Raw genomic sequence first — 24,069 nt, forward strand, 5'->3', positions numbered from 1 at the left:
ACCTAACATTGTACATCAGTTATCTGACTAAGCCCAGGATTACACTGAAATGTTTCCACCGCTACCCTTATACCAAGAAACAGAACCTGTGATAGAGGTGTGCCATGGTGAGTCAATGAGAGCATGTAAGGAGATGCCTTGATATGAAAATGTAACCCAAGGGTGAAGGGTCACTGTTTAAAATGGACAGCCTTTTCAGTTCTTTCTTTAACTTTTATTTTTCTAAATTAAACTATATATATATATATATATAAAGGCAGTAAATCAGGAGATACTTTCAAAGCTGTAGGTAAGAGGTAAAGAGTATTTTACTTGCGTGCCTGTGTTTCATTCAGTGTTGAAGAGCAACATCCTAAAAGCTGAAGAACACTGGGACCTTTTCAAATGAGCGAATGTAGCTGGATATTATGGGACACTCTCCAGGACAGCATTGACAATGGGGTGGTTTATTAATAAGGGCTTTGTCTCGTTAACACTAAAACGTATGTTAAATAAATACATGAAAATATGTATGTCTCAAATCATCTCCCTTTAAACTACATTTTTTTTTTTTTTTTTTTTTTTAGTGTAACCGTTTAGTGTTTGCTGCTGCACCATATTCCTGGTCTCAGATGTATAAAAATAGATTCATTAAGGGTGCAATTTATAGAGGATCTAATGACCTCCCAGGTCAAAGTGTGCTAGTGTTAAGCAGACAGCCGTGTATTTGGTGTTAGACCTAAATTCAGTTTGTTATATTTAGATTTTTGGTAGACGTTAACGTCTTTTTTAAAGTAGGAACTATGCAGGATCCTGGTTGGGACTATAAAGAAAGAAGTAAAAGAAGTTGTCACGCTTACTTCCTGGTAAATCATTCAATCAATGTGTTACTAACTTTGTCGAACAGCTGAACGGAAGTCTCTGCGGTCCCTTTGCTGCTTGGCGAATGCCTTAACATTCCTAATCGGTGACCGAACTGAGAAAATGTTATCTTTTTTCTGAAACTAGCATTGGCCTGCGTCTGTAAAACCAAGTCTGTTTCACAACAAGTCAACCAGAGTGTGCAATGTCTCCCCCTTACTGGAGCTCAGTAGCACGGCCGCTTACAACTTTGCCAGAAAGACAAAATTACAGTACACATGCACGGCAGAACAACCTGGCACATCCCTAGGTAAACCATTAATTTACTCTTCGACTAAAACTAAGCAATTCAGGACTACAGTACATGTAAGTAGGATACATATGATGACCACAGTCAAGTGGCAGTGTTTGTGTGAGGGAGAGCTTTTTTGTCCCCCCGGTTGCCCACAGAGCATTTCTTGTTGCCGAGACAGCGCTGTGAGTAAACCCGGACAGCAGGCCCTGTCTTCTTCCAGGGTCACACTGAGCAGTTCCTTCTCTTTGACAGACACTGAAGTCCGGCAGAGGTAAGGTGAGACTTCATTCTTTGTCAAAGGCTTGTCGAGGACACCGAGAGGGTGGGAGAGGATGGAGGGGGGAAGTTTAAGAGTTCCAGCACAGCCACCCCGACGCTGCTCCTCCGGGTGAACATGCAGGAGGCGGCGACCCACTTGTTGGTGCGCGGGTTGTACTTCTCGATGGAGTTGAGGCTCGAGCTCCCATCATTGCCACCCACGGCGTAGAGCCACCCGTCCATCGCTACAAGATCGTGGGTGCTTCTAAAAAAAATAAATAAACACACATATTCATGTAGTTTAAAAGTGCTACTCAATCCTGGCACTCGAGATTAAGTCCAGTCCAGGTTTATACTCCAACCAGGTTCTAAAGTAGTTAACTGAACCTGCTGAGAGGCAATTAACTAATTTATGACCTGCTTGGAATAAAGACCAGGACTGGAATATATCTTGAGGGTCAGAATTGATTACCACTAATTACATAATATATATACCATATATATATATATATATATATATATATATATATATATATATATATATATATATATATATATATAATATAGGGCTTAATGTCAAAACTAATCATTAAAGTATTGATTGGTTAATTTAGGGGCATTAGTTAAATCGTAACGCATCTAAGTCAACCATTACAAATTAATCCATGCACATTTATTAATTAATTCCTACTTATATATATATATATATATATATATATATATATATATATATATATATATATATATATATATATATATATATATAGGGATTACAGCATCATAGTAATACTACAAAATTAATAGAATTTAAAAAAAACTAAGCCCAGTGGGAATTTTGTTTTTTTTAAAAGCATTTTTATTACATTTTTATTTTAATAAAAATAACAAGTTTTCACAGAACAACCATTCTTTTGGGCCACTGTCAGTCACATACCTGAAAACACAAAACAGCTGAGCTGCATTTCCACTATCGGTTAATTAATCTACCATTATAGTTGCGTATGCCATCTCGCAGAACCTGAGGCTCCGAAGAGATTAAGCTGTTCTGAATCTTGTTAGAGGTGCCCGAGAATACTGTGGCTATTGACAAGTGGTTGCTTAACATGCTGTTGGAGTCTGAAATCAGAGCAAGTAATTTCACATAATTACCTCTGTTTGAGGAATGGGTGTCAGTTCTTGCTTGCCAAGGTAAACAACAGAATCAATCAAGCGTTAAAGAACCTCGCGATTTTATTATTACTTGCTGATTGTCATGTATTATACCCCTACGCTTCTGCTCATCCAGTTGGACATCAATCCAGGTTTGTCCAAAAGTTTTGGAGTGCAACAGTGACTAGCAAGTGACTTTGAGAACACTCATGTTTTTGTGCTGACTTTGTTAGACATCCTAGATTGCTGTAGCCAGTGCAGTTCCAAATCACCTTTTCCGTATTGAACAAAACACAGTTCCAGCAGTATACTTTTTTTTTTAATTGACAGCTACCGATAAGCCTAGATACCTTTCAGAATTTAAATGTTGTAAGTGGCGAGTAGATTCCTTCCCATCCTGTATCAGTTCAGGTATTTGCGGTGTATAGCTCCATTTTTTCTGATAAAGTTATTCTTGAAAATTGATTTGTAAACAAAATCGACTATGATTTCTCCATTGTCATGACATTTTATTTTTTTATTTGTAAAAAGCAATTTGAAATACTACTTGCAAAGTTCGCAATAACGGTCTCTATAATAAGCAATATTGTGCAAAATTCAGCTATTCTTACACCCTTACCCAAGCAGTTTTATGTCCTGCCTCTGCTCTCTCAAGACTGGACACCTGCATAACAAGGGGCAGATCTTTTGATCTCTCCCATTGGTTAAACCTACTAAGACGTTCAGCTGTTTATGTGCCGCCTCCCCTCACTTATGATTGGACTGCCACGGAGAAAATGCAGATCTTGTACTGGGTGATTTTACTTTATACACAGAAATAAAATTATGCACGATTAAATTGTAAAACATTAATTGGTCCAATTAATCCATTAATCAGAGCAGCCCATATATATATAAATAAAAACTGGTACACTCACATACAGAAGGTGCTTATAAATCTCGGAGTAGATTCGTGGTTTGGCGTGTATAAACATCTGGATAATATTGGACAGTCATTGCCATATTCAGTATAAAGTTTTGATGTCATAGCTGTCATTTTTTGTATAATTTTTGTTCTTCATTTTCTATACAGTACATTATTGGGGCACCCGGGGAAACAAGGTGTGGTTGCATTCCAGTGAACCATCCCAATGTTTAAGTTTCAAAACAAACAGCAATACCAGCTTCACCTGCTGCCAGTCCTAATTCGGGTAAAACAAAAAAGACGTGTTGTTTATCTCACTGCACTTAACTCAAGCACAATCTAGATTTGGGGAGTCAGGTCAAACTACTTTTGAATGGTTACTTCCAGAAATGGATGCCTCTCTGCCCCCAAAGATCCCTTGAATTCCTTGATGAAGCCCAGGGGAAAGGCTCTGTGATTTATCCCAGGATATCTGCATACCTTCTGATATTCATTGGGGCCACGCTCTCCCAGGTGTTTGTTTTGGGGTTGTATCTCTCCACAGAGTTGAGGCAGCTTGTCCCATCATTCCCTCCAGCTACATACAGCATCCCCTCCAGCACTGCAACCCCGGCACTGCTCCTGCGACTCAGCATGTTAGCAATGGAGGTCCATGTGTTTGTCTGAACAAGGAAGGGTTTACTGTTAGAACCTGACAGCAGGGGTCACACCTGTGCACTTCTGCACTTGCCATTGCAAATGGCATGCCGGTAAAACACGAATGCATCTAAATGCTATCAAACTGCTTGGGAACCAATCTGTGCACACATAGGCTTTTAGGCTCAAGACGGGTAGGGTAATTGCTTTTTCATTAAAGGGAAATACAAAAGTATTTTAAAAGGATTCTGCTTTTAACCCCCTTTTATTTGTGTGCCATTAACCTTAGCTAATTTTGCAATGTCCATTTAATCATTCTCATAAATGGCTAATCAGATAGCACTGTGTGCTACCACAGGCACTGTCCAAACTGCACCCACTTCTTGAATAAAAAGAATATAGGAATATAAAATAATCCTCCACTCTTAGGGGATTTATATAAACCTTTTGTTCTGCAGTATACGCTTTAACGAAGATTAGAAACTAATCTTACACGTTTGTCTTTCAGTGCTAAAGTTTGAGTTCCTAGATAAATAGCTTCTGAAAAAGAGGACTGGGTATAAAGGAGTTGACAGTGCCCACTGTACGTCTTATTTAGTCATAAGAATGACGAAATAATGAGAGGCCAGCTAATGCCTGTTTCTTTTTCAGATAGCAGGGTGTGCTTACATTGTTAGCACAGTTGTTTTTGTGAAATACAGAGTAACTAGTTATTACCCGCCAGACTGGAGCAAGTCAGCAGGATACTGCGGCCTGCGTTTGCATTACCTGAGGATCGTATTTTTCTACTGTTGCTAAGTGAGAAGAGCTGTCATATCCACCCACAGCATAGAGAGTCCCATCTGTAAAGCAGCAACACATTGAAAATCACACCTAGTTGTTTCATTGCATTTTTTAAATGCACTCAACAAGAGAGCTCTTATATATTTGAACGCTGTTTAGTCCACAAAGAGCAAACAAGTGTCTACACATTATATTCATTAACATATTAGAACAAGTTAGCAAGTCAGGTCCATATTTAAAGTAGAATCTGAACAAAACAATTGAGTTATATTGGATCTACCACTAATAAAAGTTTACCACATAAAATGTGCACGTTAATTGCAGTTTTTCCATGGTTATACTTTGCATTGCCCGTCCTTTCCATGGTTTCACTATGGTAAACTTTTATAAGGGCATGTCATCCCACCATGGTATTAAAATGGAGCACGGTTAGATTGTACTACCCTGACTTCCACTGTTCAATTACTGCATGCATTACCCACCTAACGTTGCCACCCGGACGTATCTTCTTCTGGTGCTCATAGCAGCAATAGATGTCCAGGTACCAGTGAGAGGGTCGTATCTCTCTGCACTGGACAGAAGCACATTTTACAAGACTGTAAGGAACTGCATTCATTTAGTCAGGTTCACTTCACACTCTCAGTCTCTCAAGGTGTAACGGATTGACGAATGGTGTCGTAACGTGGCGGTGGGGGGTGCTTCTTACTGTTCAGCACTTACAATATATGAAAGATATCCAATTCCACTTCACCTTGACATCGGTGAGGTAAAACTGGTGAAAAAAACTAGATACAAGTATGATTCACACTCGCTTAGCCACTGCTTGCTGTCATCAGTGTTATTTTGAACAGTGTGTCTGGCTTGCTACATGTACTGTGTCGTTCAAAACCAATGCTGGGTGACTTTGGTACCTGTTTAAACATGACGCTCCATCATACCCTCCAGCAGCATACAATAGGCCATGTAGCACAGCTACACCCAGGCAGCTGCGCCTGGTTCCCATGGAAACCTCAGGCTGCCATGAGTTGGTAACAGGGTCATATGACTCCACAGTAGCCAAGTCAGAAGTACCATCGTATCTACAAAATAAAAAGTTAAATAAATAAAAAGCATGATTTTTGTAAAAAAAAAAAAAAAAAAAAAACTCTCTCTCTCTCTCTCTCTCTCTCTCTCTCTCTCTCTCTCTCTCTCTCTCTCTCTCTCTCTATCTAATATATATATATATATATATATATATAATTCTACTGGTTACAATAGTGTAAAAAGAAAATTCCAACGTAGATGCACTGCTGTTTCTAACCACCGGGTGGGGCTGCTGTACTGTTCAAGAGCACAACCTTAAATAGCTGTTAAATTAAATACATATAGGCTTCGGTTTATTTTTATTACACAGACCCCGCTTGTTCTGTAACTCAGTGAACAGGGTGTTTGGCATTGCGGGTATGTTCAACTGCAATGATTCTGTGTCCAAAGTTGTAGCGTTGCACTGACCTGCAGCACTCAACACAGAACTGTGTCAATGTTCTTACCCTCCCACAGCATACAGCTTGTTCCCTATGGCAGCGACACCCACTCTAGCTCTCCTTGTGGACATGGATGCCACCATGTGCCACCTGTCTGTTCTGGTGTCATAGGCCTCGCAGTCGCCGTGAATGGCAAACAGGCTGCCCCCACCTGCAGAGCACAACCCTGTTTGAATCAACACAGTCAGCACCAAAATTCAGAAAAAGAAAAACATGATAATGCCAAAGACAGCCACAAGCCCCTTCCGACTGCTCCTTAAAATATGCCCTTTTAACTGCCAAAAACGGGAACACCAAAATGTGTTTTCTCTATCACCCAGAGTAAATACCTTTGATAACATTTTTTTATTTTGGGTACCTAAATTTAATAAACTAGCAAACCGCTTCACAAAGAAAAGGTCTAGCCTCTCAATGGCTGGAGATTCCTTACCAACAGCGAATAGCACAGGGCTGGCTCCTTCACACCTCCTGGGCCTGGTCCTGCTGTTGCTCAGCACCCCCCTCTGCTCGGGCATCAGGTGGTACTTGAGAGCCTCAATCAGCAGGTCCTTGCACTCGGAGTGATGTCTCACCAGGAGCTCCGTGTCCACGTGGCTCATCAGGAAGTCCCGTGTCAGCAAGGGCAGCCGCACACACTTCATCAGCTGCAGGATTAAACCGCTTACAATTACACAGCAGGCACGATCACTGTGAGCTTTCCTCATCTTTACTATGCACTAACCACACTCTTGAATTTCAAGAGTTATTGTAATTTCCATACTGTAAGTCACGTCCCCATTGGAACTGATCTAGCAGTAACTACTGCTAGAGTGTAAACCTCACACTCAGAATGTCATTGACAAAGAATTAAATACATTAATATTCGTTTTTCGTCTTTTTTAAATTTAGATTTAATGACTTGTAATATGTTTCTAAGTGTTCGGTGACTACCTCTAATCAAGTAGTTTCTATTGTACTGATTTTAAAAAGCAGCATTATTTCGATTACCAGTACCATCATTTTTGTGACAGTGCAGTGTTTCAGTGTCAGTGCAGTGTTTCATTACAAGTAGTTTATATTGTATGATTTTAAAAAGCCGTATTATTTCGAAGCTACCAGTACCATCAGTAGTTTACAAAGTGACAGTGCAGTGTTTCATTATTTGGATTCCTGTCCAGTGTCAGTGCAGTGTTTCATTATTTGGTGTCAGTGCAGTGTTTCATTATTTGGATTCCTGTCCAGTGTCAGTGCAGTGTTTCATTATTTGGATTCCTGTCCAGTGTCAGTGCAGTGTTTCATTATTTGGATTCCTGTCCAGTGTCAGTGCAGTGTTTCATTATTTGGATTCCTGTCCAGTGTCAGTGCAGTGCTTCATTATTTGGATTCCTGTCCAGTGTCAGTGCAGTGCTTCATTATTTGGATTCCTGTCCAGTGTCAGTGCAGTGCTTCATTATTTGGATTCCTGTCCAGTGTCAGTGCAGTGTTTCATTATTTGGATTCCTGTCCAGTGTCAGTGCAGTGCTTCATTATTTGGATTCCTGTCCAGTGTCAGTGCAGTGTTTCATCATTTGGATTCCTGTCCAGTGTCAGTGCGGTGTTTCATCATTTGGATTCCTGTCCAGTGTCAGTGCAGTGTTTCATCATTTGGATTCCTGTCCAGTGTCAGTGCAGTGCTTCATCATTTGGATTCCTGTCCAGTGTCAGTGCAGTGCTTCATTATTTGGATTCCTGTCCAGTGTCAGTGCAGTGCTTCATCATTTGGATTCCTGTCCAGTGTCAGTGCGGTGTTTCATCATTTGGATTCCTGTCCAGTGTCAGTGCGGTGTTTCATCATTTGGATTCCTGTCCAGTGTCAGTGCGGTGTTTCATCATTTGGATTCCTGTCCAGTGTCAGTGCGGTGCTTCATCATTTGGATTCCTGTCCAGTGTCAGTGCGGTGTTTCATCATTTGGATTCCTGTCCAGTGTCAGTGCGGTGTTTCATCATTTGGATTCCTGTCCAGTGTCAGTGCGGTGTTTCATCATTTGGATTCCTGTCCAGTGTCAGTGCGGTGTTTCATTATTTGGATTCCTGTCCAGTGTCAGCGTAGTGTTTCATTATTTCCGCTGTTCTGTGCTGATCCACTCACCCGGGGTACATGCTGTCTTCTGCTGTCGATGTCATGTTTAACCCAGCACAGCACGGCCCGGTACACTTCCTCCTCCGAAGGGACATTCAGGTTGTCACTGGAGATCAGATCAAGTACCTAAACAAGTGTGCAAGTGATTGATAACCATTCGTCAGCTTTTAAACTGTGTTGCACTGAAACCTTTATAAACAAATTACAAGTGGCAAGTGAACAAGCTGGCAGCAGCATAAATATCCATTGCCTATGGCAGGTTCTGCTGACAGCTATGCACAGCTATGGCCACATGTTTTGCATCACCCTACAGCATGATTTTGATGACAGTGTAGTGCACAGCTATGGCCAACTGTTTGCATACTTCATGAACAAATTTTGCTTCATGACACATGAAAACGCTGATTAATGTACATTTTCTAATGAAATACTGTACTACTATTATGGCTTCCGGTAGACTTTTGCAATTATTATTATTTATTTATTTATTTATTTATTTATTTTAATTGTCTCAAACCTAAAATTCTAGGTGATGCAAAACTTCTGGCCAGCGCTGTACATCAAAAGGACCGACGTCGCTGTGCTTATTTTACAGTATAAAGGATTATACACTATTATAGGCGTGTCAGTCGTATAGTAGTTTTATTAATTGCACAACGTTTCTCTTGCACTAAAGTGAATAAAGTCCTTTTCCTACACCAGCTCCTTCACGTTGAATTTAGCTGTCAAGCACAGCTTGCTCCAAGCCAGCCTCAGTGTGATGAGAATATGTATGAAGCAGTAATGAAGTTAACCTTCTGTATAGAACACAGTGCTGTGTGCAGCACTAGCTGAGAGACACTGTAATCTAGAAACGTTGTGATCCCACGTTTCTAGTATGATAAATCTCATCAGTGTCAGAACGCAGAGTAATCAAGGCAGCTACAAGCACAAAGCAATGGCTGAAGCTGATACAGCAGTGACCACAGCAGCAGCTCCATAAAGTGGAATTTAGGGTTACATTTTTGGGAGAAGGTTGCCTTAATTTATTTATTAATTTATTAAAAATAATTTTATAAGTTACCTATACTTTACCATGGTATTTTTGCAATGTAATTTAGCAGTTTTCCCATGGTTACAGTGTGCATTTGCCATACCTCTACCATGGTTTGCCATGTTTTTTTAATATGCTTTATCATACCTCTCTGGGCTTTATGGTGCTTACCTATGCTTTACCCTGCTTTTACTATAAGAAGATTTTATAAGGGTTGTGTGAGACAAAGCTTAACTGATCTGGGAATTCACCTACAAGAAAAACAAGAAATGTCAGCATCTAAAGCAAATGTAAATGAAAACCCTCTAAAACTACAGAATACAAAATCAGAGCTTTACCATAGTAATGGGAAACAAGTTGTTCCATGTGCCAGGAATATGAATGTTTCATTGAAACCGCACATCTATAGTCATAGCATGAATCCATTTATAAAACCAATTGCGTGCTCTTTAGTTTAATACTATGGTAAGCCAACGTGCTGTTAATTATAGAGATGTGTTCCAGAATTCATGTCACTGGTAAAATGTTACACAAGGCTTCCTCGTGTTCACAGTTTGCCACTCGCTTTGAAATACGCATTGAACAGTGCTGCATTTCAGGGCTTCTCTTCTGATGTAAAAGTAAATTGAGCCTGAACTCGGCTTTGTACAGCATCAGAAACAGGAGCCATGCTGTGAATACAAGAAGGTAGCGTTGCAGTGATTGTGTATCATGCAGTGCACGCTTTTACTGTGTATTACTACAGAGAGAGAGAGAGAGAGAGAGCGAGAGAGCACTCAAGACAATAACTCGGTGCCATTTCACGTGAGGTCAGTTGGCTGTGTACATGATGGTTTTATTGTGCTTTCTGTTCCATTTTCCACTGCCATACGGTTTGCTTTAAAACAAATTTAATAAAATAAAATGAAAAGATGATATACAGTAAAGTTGTGAGTTGGACTCCCAAGTTTCAATCTTGCTGCAACAGTGCAGCTCAATCACGTATTCAAAGTGATGTACTGTACAAGCTGTAGCTACCCTCATATAGCTTCTCCCTTCCTGTGCAAGCACAGGGGAAATGACATACCTGGAACAGTATAGAAATAATTCAGAACAACCATTTAAAGCTCCACCCTGTTACTGGAAGCTGTTTATTGCTTATTCTAAATGGTTACATTTGTTTTATGTCTCTCTGGAAATTTGCCATTGCCGCTGCGCTTGTTTCCAAACAGGGGCCCTTTGAGTTTTAGAAGCACACCAGGGACAGCAGCTGAGAATGGTTGGCTGTAGAACTCTAGTCTCCGCAATGTTAGCCCACAAGCCAGCTTCCAAAAAAGGTTTTTCTTCCCATGCTATTTCTTTTTTTCTCCTATATTTTATTTTTACAAAAGGCCAGCAGTACTGTTGAGAGTTTTTTTTTTTTTTTAACCAGGAATTAAAGCAACTGTACCATTTAACGAATGCACTTCACTGGTTCAAACTTAAACCAGCATCCTCTGTGCAAAGCACATATAAAGGCTGCTCTTCAGTGTGTGTTCTAAAGCAGGAGGGGGGGGGGGGGGGGGGGGGGGTTTGTTCCTTCCAAGAGAAAGAGATGGCACATCTGTGAGCGGTTGCTAGGTTACCACCTTCTCCAGTAGCACAGAGGGCTGAGTGATAAAGCTAGTGCAGCTGAAAAAGACTGCCGAGTTCAAGCTGTACCCAAACAAAGCGCGTGCAGCATTGTAAATAGATGCAGATTCCCCACTCAGCCCTGTCTGTCAGAATAAACCAGGTCTTCCCACTCTGTGCCTTCAGCGCTGCATTATAATAAAGGATGCTTTACTTAAACACGCTTCAGTTCATACTGTTATATCACGCTCTCCATATTAAACACTGTCCGGTATAACGTTTGACTGACAGTAGATTGGAGGTGAAACAGAACTGGCTACAGCCAGCCTCCCTCCTGTTGCGAGTGCTGTTCTAAGGCAGCTGCCATTGCCTATTTGTTTTTTTTAATATATAAATCGAAAGTGAGTCGGCTCATAATAAGTCAGTAAGTGGGAATGAGGAGCAAGGAGATGCAGCTCTCTCCCTTCAACTGGGAGAAAGGGCTGGATTGGGACTCGTGTTCATTTTGTGTGCATTTTACTCCAGGATGCAATCTGCAGCCTTTACTATTATTATTATTATTATTATTATTATTATTATATTATTATTACTAAAGGAACGTAAAAGTGTATAAACAAGGTTAGAAACATATATTGTGCTGAATAATATAATAATACAGAATATGTGGATAGTGAAAAAAACACAGAGAATGAGCAGCTATTAGTTTTCCAAAGCTTGGAAAGCTTGGGATGAAGTGTGGACCAAGAAAGCAGCCTGGAGAGATTCTGAGGTGCTTTGCTTTCTTGAATGAGTAAGAACAGGGGCATTCTTTCCATTTATTACTCCCCCCCAGCCCCCAACTCCAGGACATCTTATTCTGATGATTCAGCCTTATTTCCGTACCATCTGCAATTCTGTAAGGGGCTCCCTGAGCTGTGGCTGCTGAATTTAGTTCGAGTCAGCACTATGCCAGGTGTTAGTGGGGGCGTTTGAGATGACAGAATATTTACAGGGGACCAGGATAAAAACAACAGCCAATAGGATTTGGGCAGCTTTTAAATAATTTTCGCACAAGACAGGGGTCCCTAAGTGAAGAGGGACCAATTCACAACTCGTATTCCCGATTTCCCATTTTTATACACGGAATCAGACAATAGCGGAAACGCTCAGACAAGCTCAGTATCTGATACTGCATTACAGAGCAGTTTCATGAGATACCCTCTATATAGCCAGTGCGCCAATAAAGATAATAAAGTGAAGGAAAACTAGTGTTACCAAAGTAATATAACAGCACACAGATTCAGCATCTGCAGCTGGTTTAACTCTGCAAGCATCAAGTAACTGGAGCAGGGGTGTCCAATCAATCACAGTCCAGGAGGACCATTCCACTCCAGGTTCAACAGATACAATGACTACTTTACATTAACTACTTCCTTAAACCATTCAAAGACCAAGAGTGGAACAGCCATTCCTGAACTGGAGTATGCATTACTATGCAGGTACTTTATCAGCACAATAGGTAACAGTTTTATCTTAATTCTGTTTTTTAGAACCCAATACTACAACGGCATCAGAATGTGACGAAGAAAGGAATGAGATAGAACTGCTGGGCAAGGTCGCACTTTTAGAATACGGGTAATAAATCAGGGATATGCACAGTAGCTATTTAGCAATATGGGCATCCCCTTGTGTGTATCAAACAGCTGCTTTAGTCTTAATATGTTGGTTTTGTTTTCAGCTCAAACCTTTCGACACCCTGATTTCTGCAGCCCACCTCTTGAAAGTCTGGTTCATCTCTGCTTTTTCTATTCAAAACTTGAAAGAGAGACATGTAGATTGAGCCAAACCAAACACACTCCTATCCCGCTAAAATGATTAACATCATGTACTGGTAGTCATGTCTGTGGGACATAAAACTAAACTCAGTACTGTGACGTGTGCAGAGCAGGTTCTTTTTGGAACAGTTTAAATATCACCAGTCACTACTAAGTTATACAGGCTTTAAAAGAGCGCCATAGATTAGGTTTGCAATTAGGAGTGTTTGTATGGCATTATAATGTAAGTTCATGTGTGTATACAAGTTGTTACTGGCTTTTGTTGTCTCTCAAAGCAAAGAAGGAAACCAAGAGAGCAGAAGTAAAAGCACCTGGAAGTCTGTTGCATAAAGAGAAAGACACCAGTCAGGGTGGAAGCGTTTTCATTTTAAAAGTGTCCATGCAGGAGCACTGGCTCTCGTTGTGTGGTGGTGATCCATTACAAAGGCCGTGCATTGTCCCCGGGAATGAGAAAGCATTCATCCTTCTCAAAGGATCACACTTTGTTTTTGCTGCATGCTGCAGTTTCTTAATGAGTTTGCCATTTCAGAAGAAGTGTGTCTAACAGCATCTCCATCACAAACGTTCACCCATACACACACAATACTGAATATTTACGTATATGAAAACTATCAACAGTAAAAAAAAATAAAAGTTAAACTGCTTTCTAAAAGGAGACCTTAGGATAATTTCATATTGTATGATTTTTTATTTTATTTTATGCAAACAAATGTACACTTAACATACCATACCTATATTCAGAGAAATATACAGCAACACACGCGCACACACACACAGAAACACACACACACACGCAGGCACCTTAGTTAGCCCCCCGTGTCCCCCTACCTGTTTAAGTGGCAGCAGCATGAACTCCTCTGTCTTGGAGACCTCCACAAAATGCTGAAGGACGTACTTGTGAGCCGACTTGAGCAGGTCACTGCAGGAGTGTGTATCCGCGAAGCTCCGGATGCCAAGGCAGTTCGAAGGGTCCAGTTGGCTGAGGAGGAACTTACAGCAAGCATCCCGGACTCCATTGAGCTGAAGGAGGCTGGCAGCAGGTAGAAGAGTCTGAGAAGAGAGGGGAGCAAGGGTTTCAGTGAGAGGACGTGACGTACTGCAAATACTATCTTTTACTCAGCAAACCGCGTATCATTTAAAGCCATCACTGCTGACCACATTACATGTAAGCCGCATTACATTAAAAAAAATATCAGTGATTTTGATATAGTTGAAATGTGTACAGAAATAGAAATAGGTGTAGATTATCTCAATCCCTGTGAGGGGATGGGGGAGGGCATTTGCAGCTACTTTAAGGGTTTTGTAGTGTCAGCACATTTAAGAAAGTTGTTTGACATGCTTGTGTACGAACCTGTGTTCACCAGGAGGACAGCTGAAATAAATGAATCACACAGACACTGCACAACAGACTCCTGCAGCAGTATTCAAATGAGCCCTGCACGGGCTGTCAACAGCAAGCAAAAGGCCTTGTTAAAGACTGCATGCTGCTCTGCAGGTAGCGAGCACAACACACAGTGTATACAGAGGAGCTGCAGTGGTGCTGGAACAATTTTTATAGTTTGAGTGCTGAAAGCCATTAAACAAAACTGTAACCCCTGTATATGCCAGACAAAGTCATGGGGGTGCTGCCGCACCCCCAGCACCCATAGTTCCAGTGCCCCTGAGGACCTGGTCAAACTATATGGCTTAATTATATTGAACCCACCAGGCGACTCAAATAACCCTGGAACAGCACAAACACGCTAACTGCATACCAAACCCAATGCATTTTCATGGCCTGTTCACCTCTAGGTTCCATCTCTCAGGATGGCGAAATACAGTATTTTAATTTTCCTAATCTAAATTGCAGCAGCTGATCATTTGCACACGTATTTTAAACGGCTTAAATAAACAGAACTACAATGTAATTTAATGGTAAGATGAGCGATAATAAAGTAAAGATACTCGTGTGTGAATGCTTGCAGAACCAGGGTAGGGTGACAGTGAAGACAAGGCTTGGCTTGAACACTCCCACATTACACTTGTAAAGGTTACGTAAAGTGATCTCTGGTATTCTGCTGTGCAAATACTAATGCACAGCCCAGGATCCCAAAACATCTGCATTACTTGAAAACACCAAAAATACTGTACCATATGAACAAAGATTAGTGTAATCAGTGTGTACAATTCTCATTTCTGATGTTCTAGAAACTGTGGAGAAATCATAAATCGTAACTAGCGGCACAGTGTGTTATAAACAGCCTGCTCAGCAAGTTACTCGGGCGCTAAAATCAATGTTAAATAAAAATTCAGAACGCAAAAGGGATTTTAAACAGACCTGTACGTTTCCCTCTCCGACCACGATTTCCGCCGTGTAGGCGTACTGCACCAGCTGCTCCAGGGCCTGCGGGTCGATGTCATGTAAAGTCACATGGGTCTGTCGGCTTTCTGACATCTCGTCTGCGGAGAGAGCATTCGATAAACAGACCAAAGAAAATGTCACTTTAACACGTCACAGTGATAACGCCAAACACAGCCGGTTTGCCTCTTAAGAGGATTACCATCTAGAAAATCTGCAAAAATGAAGAGGAAAAACAACACGGAGTACCTACTTGTAAACATTGCATGGAAATAAGGGCTACAAGACGCTAGCACCACCTTATGTGCCTTGATCTCCTTGGCCCCCACGTGTAGAACGATGTCACACAGCACTCCCCGCTGCCGCATCCTGTTCATGGACACGAAGGAGTCGTGGTAGTGCCGCTTGGAGTTGTGCGCGATGCTGTGACCATCCCTGTTGAGGAGCTGCATGCCACCCTCCATCATAGGAGACCGCTCGGGAACTTTGTCTTTGCCAGATTTCACTCTCAGCGACTGCAAAACCAAAAGGTACAGCGATCAGAAGCAGACAAGCGCTTCGGCAAAGGCCCGCATTGGGGTCTTGAAACTGCAACGCAGCTTGCAAGCGGAGAAAAGAGTTCCTGTATCCAGTATCGAATGGCATTGTGTGTGTGTGCTGCAGCATGTTAAGTCTACTGAAGTAAAAGCATATCTATTTATTATGCAACAGTATTTTGATGTTGTATGGAGGACTATAAAACTGGGTAGGACTTAAGCGCAGTTCAAGTAACTTGCCCAAGACTAAAGTATATCAGAGGCTAAGCAGGGCCTGGAATCCACAACACAGTCTCCTGGCTCACACTCCTTTCTGTCTTACCGCATTCCTTTGAATTTACGATGCACTTTTTAAACCAACTTTTCTTCTCAAAAATGGCCTGCGTCTTAAATTTGAGTACAGTATACTGATGCGAGTATTAAAAAATCGCCAACAAAAGATGCGACAGCCCGAGTACACAAACAGCAACGTGCCTGACTGGCAGTTGAAAGGTTTCGTAGTAGATATCCTGGGGAGCGGATGCTCTCCTCCTCGATGTAAACAAAGCAAGGTTTTGCTCAGTGCCCGTCTGTGTAGCTATGACCGTGGTGCAGTAGCCTCGAACTGACGCTGCTGCGTTCTTAAACAGGCGTAGGCTCCCCGGGCACGCCCCCCCTCCCACAGCCAATCAGGACCTCCCGATCAGCTCAGCTCCGGACAAGCCTTCCTGTTTGCCACAGGAGCAGTGCAGCTGAACCAGCGACAGGGTCCTCCTTGTCACAAAGCTGTATTAGCTTCCTGAGGAATTCGAAGAGAAGCTGTTACAATTTCAGCATTTCGTTATTAGGTTCAGTTCTAATCAGACCACTGTATTTTTCTACTTGCTAAGCAATACTACAGTTCACAAAAAAGGGAGAAAAATGTGTTGAGTAATCACGACTGGAAATGAGAAGCAGCACATAACTGTATGTACTCTGTGTGACAGCAGACGCCTGCAGACTGCCTCCACACGAGTCGATTAAAATGCATCTTTTATTTGATTTTTTTTCCCCTCAAGTTGAGGGTGAGAAATATGGGCTTCGTCTTAAATTCTAGGTCATCTTAAATTCAAAAGAATACGGTAAATACACATCCTAAGTTTTCTTTGCGAACAGTTATGTAACACGGAGCTGTTAGCGTGTTTACATTAAAAAAGAGACTGATCCTTTTGGAACCGATTTTGTTTGAAAAAGCGCACAGTTTATTTACATGCCGAACTAAAAATGGGGTTCAGAGGAATCAATTCTTCTGTGTGCACTCAAACACTATGACAACCCCTATTCCTGCTTCCAGTACGAAACTGCAGATCTTAGAGAGGATTTGGGAATCAATTCCTCAAGCAGGTAACTTGTATCTGATTAGATTGTGCATAAAGCATCTGTATTAAAATTTGTAGTTAAGGCTCTTCTGCTTGCCACGTGCACCCAGGGCTCAAAGCTCTGTCGGAGCTCACACACAAGGTATTATTTGATAGATCCAGATAGGAAGGTCTGTGTGAGGGTTTGCTGGGCAGTATTCAGCCCTTGATATTTCTGTTGTCCAGCCGTGTCAATGGCTGCCAATGTTCCTTATCGTAATCATTATGTGCTCAAAATAGCATACAGAAGACAGGCCTTGACCAAATCACGAAAACAGCAGGTTCATTTACCTTTTAAATCTTGAGAGAATTTGCTTATTAGTATTGGAACACATTTATTTCCCTTTTTTGCTAAAAATAACTCGCAGTCTGCTATTTTCCACCGCCGGGAAGGCCGTGTTCAATCTACACGCCTTCTCAGATGACCCTACACATCTTTCGACACCCACACACTGCAGGTTAATAAAGCACTGTCTACAATAGATTGCTGTGGCAATGATTAGGCTTTTGTAGCTGTATTGCATTCAGACAGGGATTTGTTTAAGGGGAAACCGGTCTTTTCTACTAGTGCATACTGCAGATGCAAGCCTCATTATGTGCAGGACCAATTTATTTGTCTACAATTCATGTTTTCAGGAATCACTGAGGCATCATTACATGTTTAGATGCTTAATTCGACACAAATGCACTGCTTTAAATAAATCGTTCTCTATTATTGAAGTTACCTGTTTAAAGTGTTAAAAATCAACAATTTCAAGAACGGTGGGGCGCAGAGAACTGATGCTTTTTGAAGTATATTCTCTAATATGCTTGGTGCAAATGAAATTTGTTTCCTATGTCTCCATCCAGCACAACTAGCCCTCTTACCTGAAATAAGCAAACATAATGCGACTGGCTTACTTATTAAAGTTAGCATTGTTTCAGAGCAAAATGCCCAATGTGATATATATTTTATTTGTAAAATGTACTGCAATCAGCTGTTGTGGCCGAGTACAGCAGAACATTGTCATTGCAGGGATGCTAACTGCTAAAAGCTGTGAGCTGTTCACTAAATTGCAGGGCACGTCGTGTATTATTTGAACCACGCTTTATATTCCTCACAAGTTAATACATGCAGCCTTGCATGTGAATTAGGTTAGTTCTCTGTGTTCTATGTACATATTACCCTAAGAGGCAGGATAGCTCAGTTCTGACGGGGACAGACAGATGATGTCAGGAGCAATTTTTGTTTGCCACACTGTCTGAAATCTCCCAACAGGGTGCATCCACTTGTTTCAGCTAAATGTAACCACTGACTCACCCATCTGACCTGTGGATGTTGGCCAATTAATTACTGGAAGGACTTGCTCAAATTGTTTTTTTTTTACATGCTAAAGAGGTGGGTTATGTGGAGGCACTGCATCTTAAACAACAGCACTTCTCCACAGAACTGTCTGTACATTATACTACAACGTCAGGCTAGAACCAGCATAGGAAAAAACAAGAAACAGCCACCATAACATTTCATGAGCAGCTCCCACCTTGTTCATTCAATACTCCTACTCGGACATACTCCAGGCATTCATTAACCCTACCTCTGCTCAGTGATGCTGTCTCTCACCTTCTCTCACCTACGCACACTGCTGACTACTAACCACTTAAAATAGCTAACGCTGTGATCGGTCTACCACGCAGGAATAAAGAATGCAAACCTACACAACTGGATAGGGTTGGTTAGAGACAGGCAGAGGGAGAGTGCTCATGCTTTGCAAAGGACCCCATCAGTGCACGAGCAACTTATGGTGCAAACAGATAATCAGTTTATTTTAAGAAGTCGAGGTGCAATGGGAGAGCCCGCGATCGTTAAGGAACAAGCCATAATACAAACTGTGCACGCTGTCTAAAAATGTGCTGTATTAATGCACACTGTTAAATGTATATATTCTATTCTTGAGAAGAAAAAAAAATAAATCAATAAATAATAATTCACCCAGCTCAAGCTCAGTGCTGTTGCTGAATCCACAGGTTCAGACAAGCTTCCACATCCTAGCCATTCATTGTAAAAGATTAACACGAATAGGGTGTGCATCCTGCCGATGCAGCGGCTCGTAGATTAACATGGATCAAGGCTTTCAAATTTGTTCTTAACTGGACTAGACCATGCAAAGAGAAGAACGATTCGCAAAACAACTGTGGAAACATAAGCCTAAGCCTTTAGAAATATGCGACAGCTCTAATAAATAAACTGCTGGTACTTAGCATCGAAAAATACATGCTTCATGTTCTTCAACAGGTAGATCTGGGGGGTGGCTTTACCTCCTGGACACCACAAAGCAGAGTGCAGCCATGCTAGACTTTGAATGGCAGATTAAAAAGATCTGCTGTACGTTTAGCTTTTCCCCCCGCCCACAAACACCTTTCCCCTGATGCAAACTGTCATGTTTTCCAGTGCTCCAGCTCCACAAAGTGAATTTGATCATCTCTTTTTATTAAAGAAAAGAACTAAAGGTTGAGCAGCAAGTTAGTGCCAATTAAATATAAATCCTCCTCCTCCAGATCTGCACGGTAAACAAGATCCAGTTGTCACACAGCACTCCTGCTGGGAAGGTAAAGTAAAACATGCTTTATGTTTTAACCTCTTTTTTTTTTCCTGGAGCACCCAGTGGTTATGGTGGCTGTTCTGTACAGGGCACTACTCGATTTTTTTGGTTGCGAGTACAATATGAATCAATCTACCTAACACAAATAATTAAGACTACAAAAGATACAGTGATAATGGTGATAAGAGGCAAGAAAACTGATTTAAAGCCTTCGGTAATGCTCCTTTTAATGATCGTTTCATTTATTACAGGCCACACAATGAAGATCTTGAGGGCCATCACATTCTGTATGACAGAATATCATGACTTTAGTGTACCATGTTTGTAAATAATTAGAATATTCAAGGTTTGCTTTTCTGCAACTGAGGTTAGTGCAATAGCTGGGGTGCTGTGCTGTGTAGTAACCACAAACACCAGCCCATGAAGCATCAACTGTCCACAGATGTGATGTCATCATTATGTTTCAATAACACTTGCGAGGGTGCTTCTGAACAGAGGCTCCATTTAATACTCTTGCAGTCAGAGGCCTCAAAGAACCCTCAGGATAGGAGCGCCTGTGTGTTGATCGCTTGCACTAATTTGAAAAGGTTAACAGACTGACAGAAACACAGCCTTCGCATATTCTATTTTATTTATCATAACAATTATATATATATATATATATATATATATATATATATATATATATATATAGAGAGAGAGAGAGAGAGAGAGAGAGAGAGAGAGAGAGAGAGATATATATATATATATATATATATATATATATATATTTTTTTTTTTTTTTTCTTTTAGTTCTCTGACTAATACAGCCTACTCTCACGCAGTTTGAGGTCACAAACCAGGTTTTAAATGATCTGCCGTAATGGAATGCCCATCACCTCTTTTCACCTGGCGGATGTTTCCAAGCTACTGAACCTTCGAGACAAGAGTTCCGCTGGCGTCTGACCAGCAGTGGTCGCTGTGGAATGATGAGGCAAACCAACATTCCTCCCTAGCCCACGGGGGAAGAGAGGTCAATGCAGCGGTCCCTGTGGGTCCCAGTCAAGATCAGGAACTGGGATTGGAACCGGCAGGCTCTCGATTGCATAGGTCCCCCTGCACTCTGCGTGCCTGTGCCTTCACTAGGGGAGCCAAGTGATTAGCGAATCTTATCTTCTGATTGAATTGCCTGGTCTTGTTTGGGTGTCACGTGTGGAACAGAGATGAAAGGGAACCAGTGGGTAATAAAAGCCAGTGTTTCTTGACTTGAGCAGTCTGCTTTTCAATTAATTCAAACAGATGCAATCTGGTGATTGGTGAGCAGCAACAGGTGGGGGACCTTGATATCAGCTTTATTTATACTACAAAGGAGCTCATAAAGAAACAAATATTATGTTGCCTTTGCTGCGGATGTATTGTGAACAGTTAAAAATAGTATTCTTTGAAAAAAAAAAAAAACATTTTTACAAATAGGGGAAAAGTAAAATAAAAAAAATCTCACCGATCACTAAGTCTGGCTTTTGTGTTCCACTTATAACCCAAATATAAGGGGGCCATTGCATGCAAATGGTATGGTTTTTTTATTTTATACTGACAGTTTATCAACACAAGACAAATGACAAGCCCCACATTTTTTCTAAAAAAAAAAGTGATTTGTTCCCGCATTTCAAATTGGGTACCAAATCCCAATAAACACTATAAAACTAAACATTCTCCGTTAGGCATTCTCCGTTAGGTGCCAGGTATCACACTATTGCAAGACAGGCTGGTGCACACACATTAGGGAAGTGTCAGGATCCTGGCACAGATTGTGATAGGAGTTTACTGGTTACAACACGGATTGTAGCTAACCATACAAGGTGAACCAGTGGCCAGCTCGAGGTTACACCTGGGAGCCAGCGAAGCAGGGATGATGTTAAACACGTGGTTTCCTAGCAGCTAGGTTGCATGACAGGTGTCAGATGAGGACCCTGGTCCCTTACTGTTTGTTTATTTATTTATTTATTTTAGGTGCTGTTTGTGGAAGTACAGGGACATCGATAAGGACAAAGAAACGGGTTTAGCACCCGCCTGCAGTGTGATTCCTAGATCCTGCATCACACCACGTCTATATCGTGACAAGCCCCACCTGGCACGACATCATACCTCCGTATGCCAGCTTACACACTAAAACCTATGGGCTTGTACCTCATTGTGCAGTGCAAAGCAAAGGGGCACAAATCCATCCTAGTACAAACTAGTACAAGCACTGTGCATCATACAAAACATAAATAAAACATACATTACTAAAAAAAACTGCTTCAGATTAACAGAACGCCTGAGTTTGCGCACATACACACACACACACACGTGAATAACACAGAGACGTTTTAATAATCACATTCCGCATCACTACAGTATTTAAGTTTGTGCAGCTGTCTGCAATCATGTGTCATTGAATCTGTATTATGTGATGCACACATTGTAGGGCAGGCAAACATATATGTTTTATCAATGTTAGAAACTATTGTCTTTTTTTATGAAAAAAATGAAAGAGATGTCTTTAGATTAAAGCAGCTATAAATATTTTATTCCTCGTGAATTATTTTATTCCTCATTGCAGATATTCTACTTATCAGGAAAATACCACTGTAACTCAGTGCAGAAAAATCACTAGCAGGGAATCCAAATACTTACTCACAGACAAACAAAATGATAAATGAGCAAATGTATTGTTATTGTTTTTTTTTTTTTCTGTACTTACATGCATATGTCAGTAGAAGCCAGTCATTGCTTGGATGTGATTCCTATTGTTGAGATCCCTTAGCCCCGTTTCGTTGCTGATATGACTTTACCTTTCTTCACTCAACAAGAATGCAGTATAGCACTGGGCCATCCTATAAAACATTTATGAAAAAAATATATATATTTTTATAACAGCCGGTAATGTAGCCAACAAACACCTTTTCACTAATACTGAATGAAACAAAATGACCAATCGCTCTGAGGTTCATACAGTCCATTCAGTATGCATGCAAAATTAAATTCATAGTCTCGAGCTTGACGCAAATGCAAACCAAGTGCCATTATCTGTTTAAGGAGGCTCGTCAGTATCCAGCGGTTTAGCACAACTGCAGTTACCGTGCAGGAATACCACATAGTCGGATCGCCCAAAAATGCGAGAATACATGTTTAGATACTCAAATTGAATTTATATAAAAAAAGCCTTTCTTGTCATTATTTTGTGTAACCTGGGTGTTGAAGGTCAACTACTGCAGCCTGGCAGAGCGACCTTAAATGGATGTTCATGACGGCACGCCACTTGATTTGTCTGTATACAGAACGAAGGCTGTCATTTCTGACCGAACAGCTTATCCCGTGTCTCTTAGTTACGAGCATGACAACACCGGCACATACAAGTTTTTATATTTTTGTAAACTTGAAAATTATCTTTTTTTTTTTTTTTTTTTTTTTTTTTTTTAATCTGCTGTAAATAAGCGAGTAGATTTGTTAAATGTAAGATGCTGTTTTACCGTTTACTAAACTACAGTCGCACTAATTAAAAATCACAAGATAAATCTGAATATTTGCAAAGTTGTAGCATTTTTTACCAAAAAAAAAATAAAAAAAATACAATAAAATGCAGTACAGGAACTGTTAGCCATTAACGGCACCGCATCACACACATTTAAAACTTGCTCCTATGCTAAAATTACATTTCTAGTTAAGTTTGTTAGGCTACACTGTCATTTTCTGCATTTTTCCTTCCCTATAAGGCACTGGAACAACATTACACGTACAATCCTGTATTAACATATATTTTGCAGTTACTAAAGACGTTTTCCTAAAAGTTTAGCATTAATAATATTTGTGGCGTGTAGTCATTTTCAACTCAAGCCACCTTTATGTACACCGAACAAATCAGTATCGATTGCAAAAAAAAAAAAAACACTCACAGTTTGGCTTTTGTCATAGAGAAAGGACTATTTCTTTCAGCTTTTGCACTAACCAAACCAAAAGGTGCTATACTGTAATATCCACACCCTCTAAAGCTACTTCTTTGTTGCGATCTTCAATGTAGGGACTTCATCATCACATGCCTGCAGACCAAAACACAGCTCGTTCCTCTCAGGAATGAGGCGGACACTACGGAATAATACTTTGTTTATCGTTTCCCACTCGGATTAAATTCTAAAGACCGCCAGTGAGATTGTAAAACCAGTACTGTTACAAATGCAGTACATGTTATTTCTGTGATAACCTGGACGGGGTGGCTTGTTATGTGGTTATGGTTACAGAACTAGAAAAAAATATATATTAAGAATCATGTAGGAGCTCTTAAAAATAAATAAATAATAA

General features: G+C 40.8%; 1 protein-coding gene across 5 annotated transcripts; it reads right to left on the minus strand.

The window, feature by feature from the left end:
* Window positions 1-251: 251 nt before the first annotated feature.
* On the minus strand, window positions 252-23,812 carry LOC121329044 (kelch-like protein 17). 5 transcript variants are annotated; one of them, XM_041274311.1, is made up of 13 exons: window positions 23,667-23,812; window positions 22,475-22,607; window positions 15,515-15,776; window positions 15,241-15,362; window positions 13,752-13,973; window positions 8,496-8,612; window positions 6,819-7,032; window positions 6,395-6,539; window positions 5,777-5,944; window positions 5,348-5,436; window positions 4,851-4,924; window positions 3,927-4,108; window positions 252-1,658 (listed from the first exon to the last, which is right to left on the minus strand). In XM_041274311.1, the coding sequence occupies exons 2-13, from the start codon at window positions 22,478-22,480 to the stop codon at window positions 1,430-1,432; spliced, it is 1,830 nt and encodes a 609-aa protein (XP_041130245.1). In that variant the 5' UTR covers window positions 22,481-22,607; window positions 23,667-23,812; the 3' UTR covers window positions 252-1,429. The 5 variants fall into 5 exon arrangements, with proteins under 5 accessions (XP_041130245.1, XP_041130243.1, XP_041130246.1 ...); XM_041274309.1 differs by having other exon boundaries at window positions 6,395-6,554; XM_041274312.1 differs by lacking the exon at window positions 8,496-8,612 and having other exon boundaries at window positions 6,395-6,554.
* Between the last annotated feature and the right edge of the window lie 257 nt (window positions 23,813-24,069).

The sequence above is a fragment of the Polyodon spathula genome, chromosome 16 (assembly GCF_017654505.1).
Source record: "Polyodon spathula isolate WHYD16114869_AA chromosome 16, ASM1765450v1, whole genome shotgun sequence".
Classification (NCBI taxonomy): Eukaryota; Metazoa; Chordata; class Actinopteri; order Acipenseriformes; family Polyodontidae; genus Polyodon; species Polyodon spathula.

Coding starts and splice junctions, on each gene's coding strand:
- LOC121329044 (XM_041274309.1), bottom strand. Junction 13,974..15,240: donor TCGGAGAGGGAAACGTACAG/GTCTGTTTAAAA, acceptor CTCTCTTCTCAG/ACTCTTCTACCTGCTGCCAG. Junction 5,437..5,776: donor GGAGCGTCATGTTTAAACAG/GTACCAAAGTCA, acceptor GCTTCTGTCCAG/TGCAGAGAGATACGACCCTC.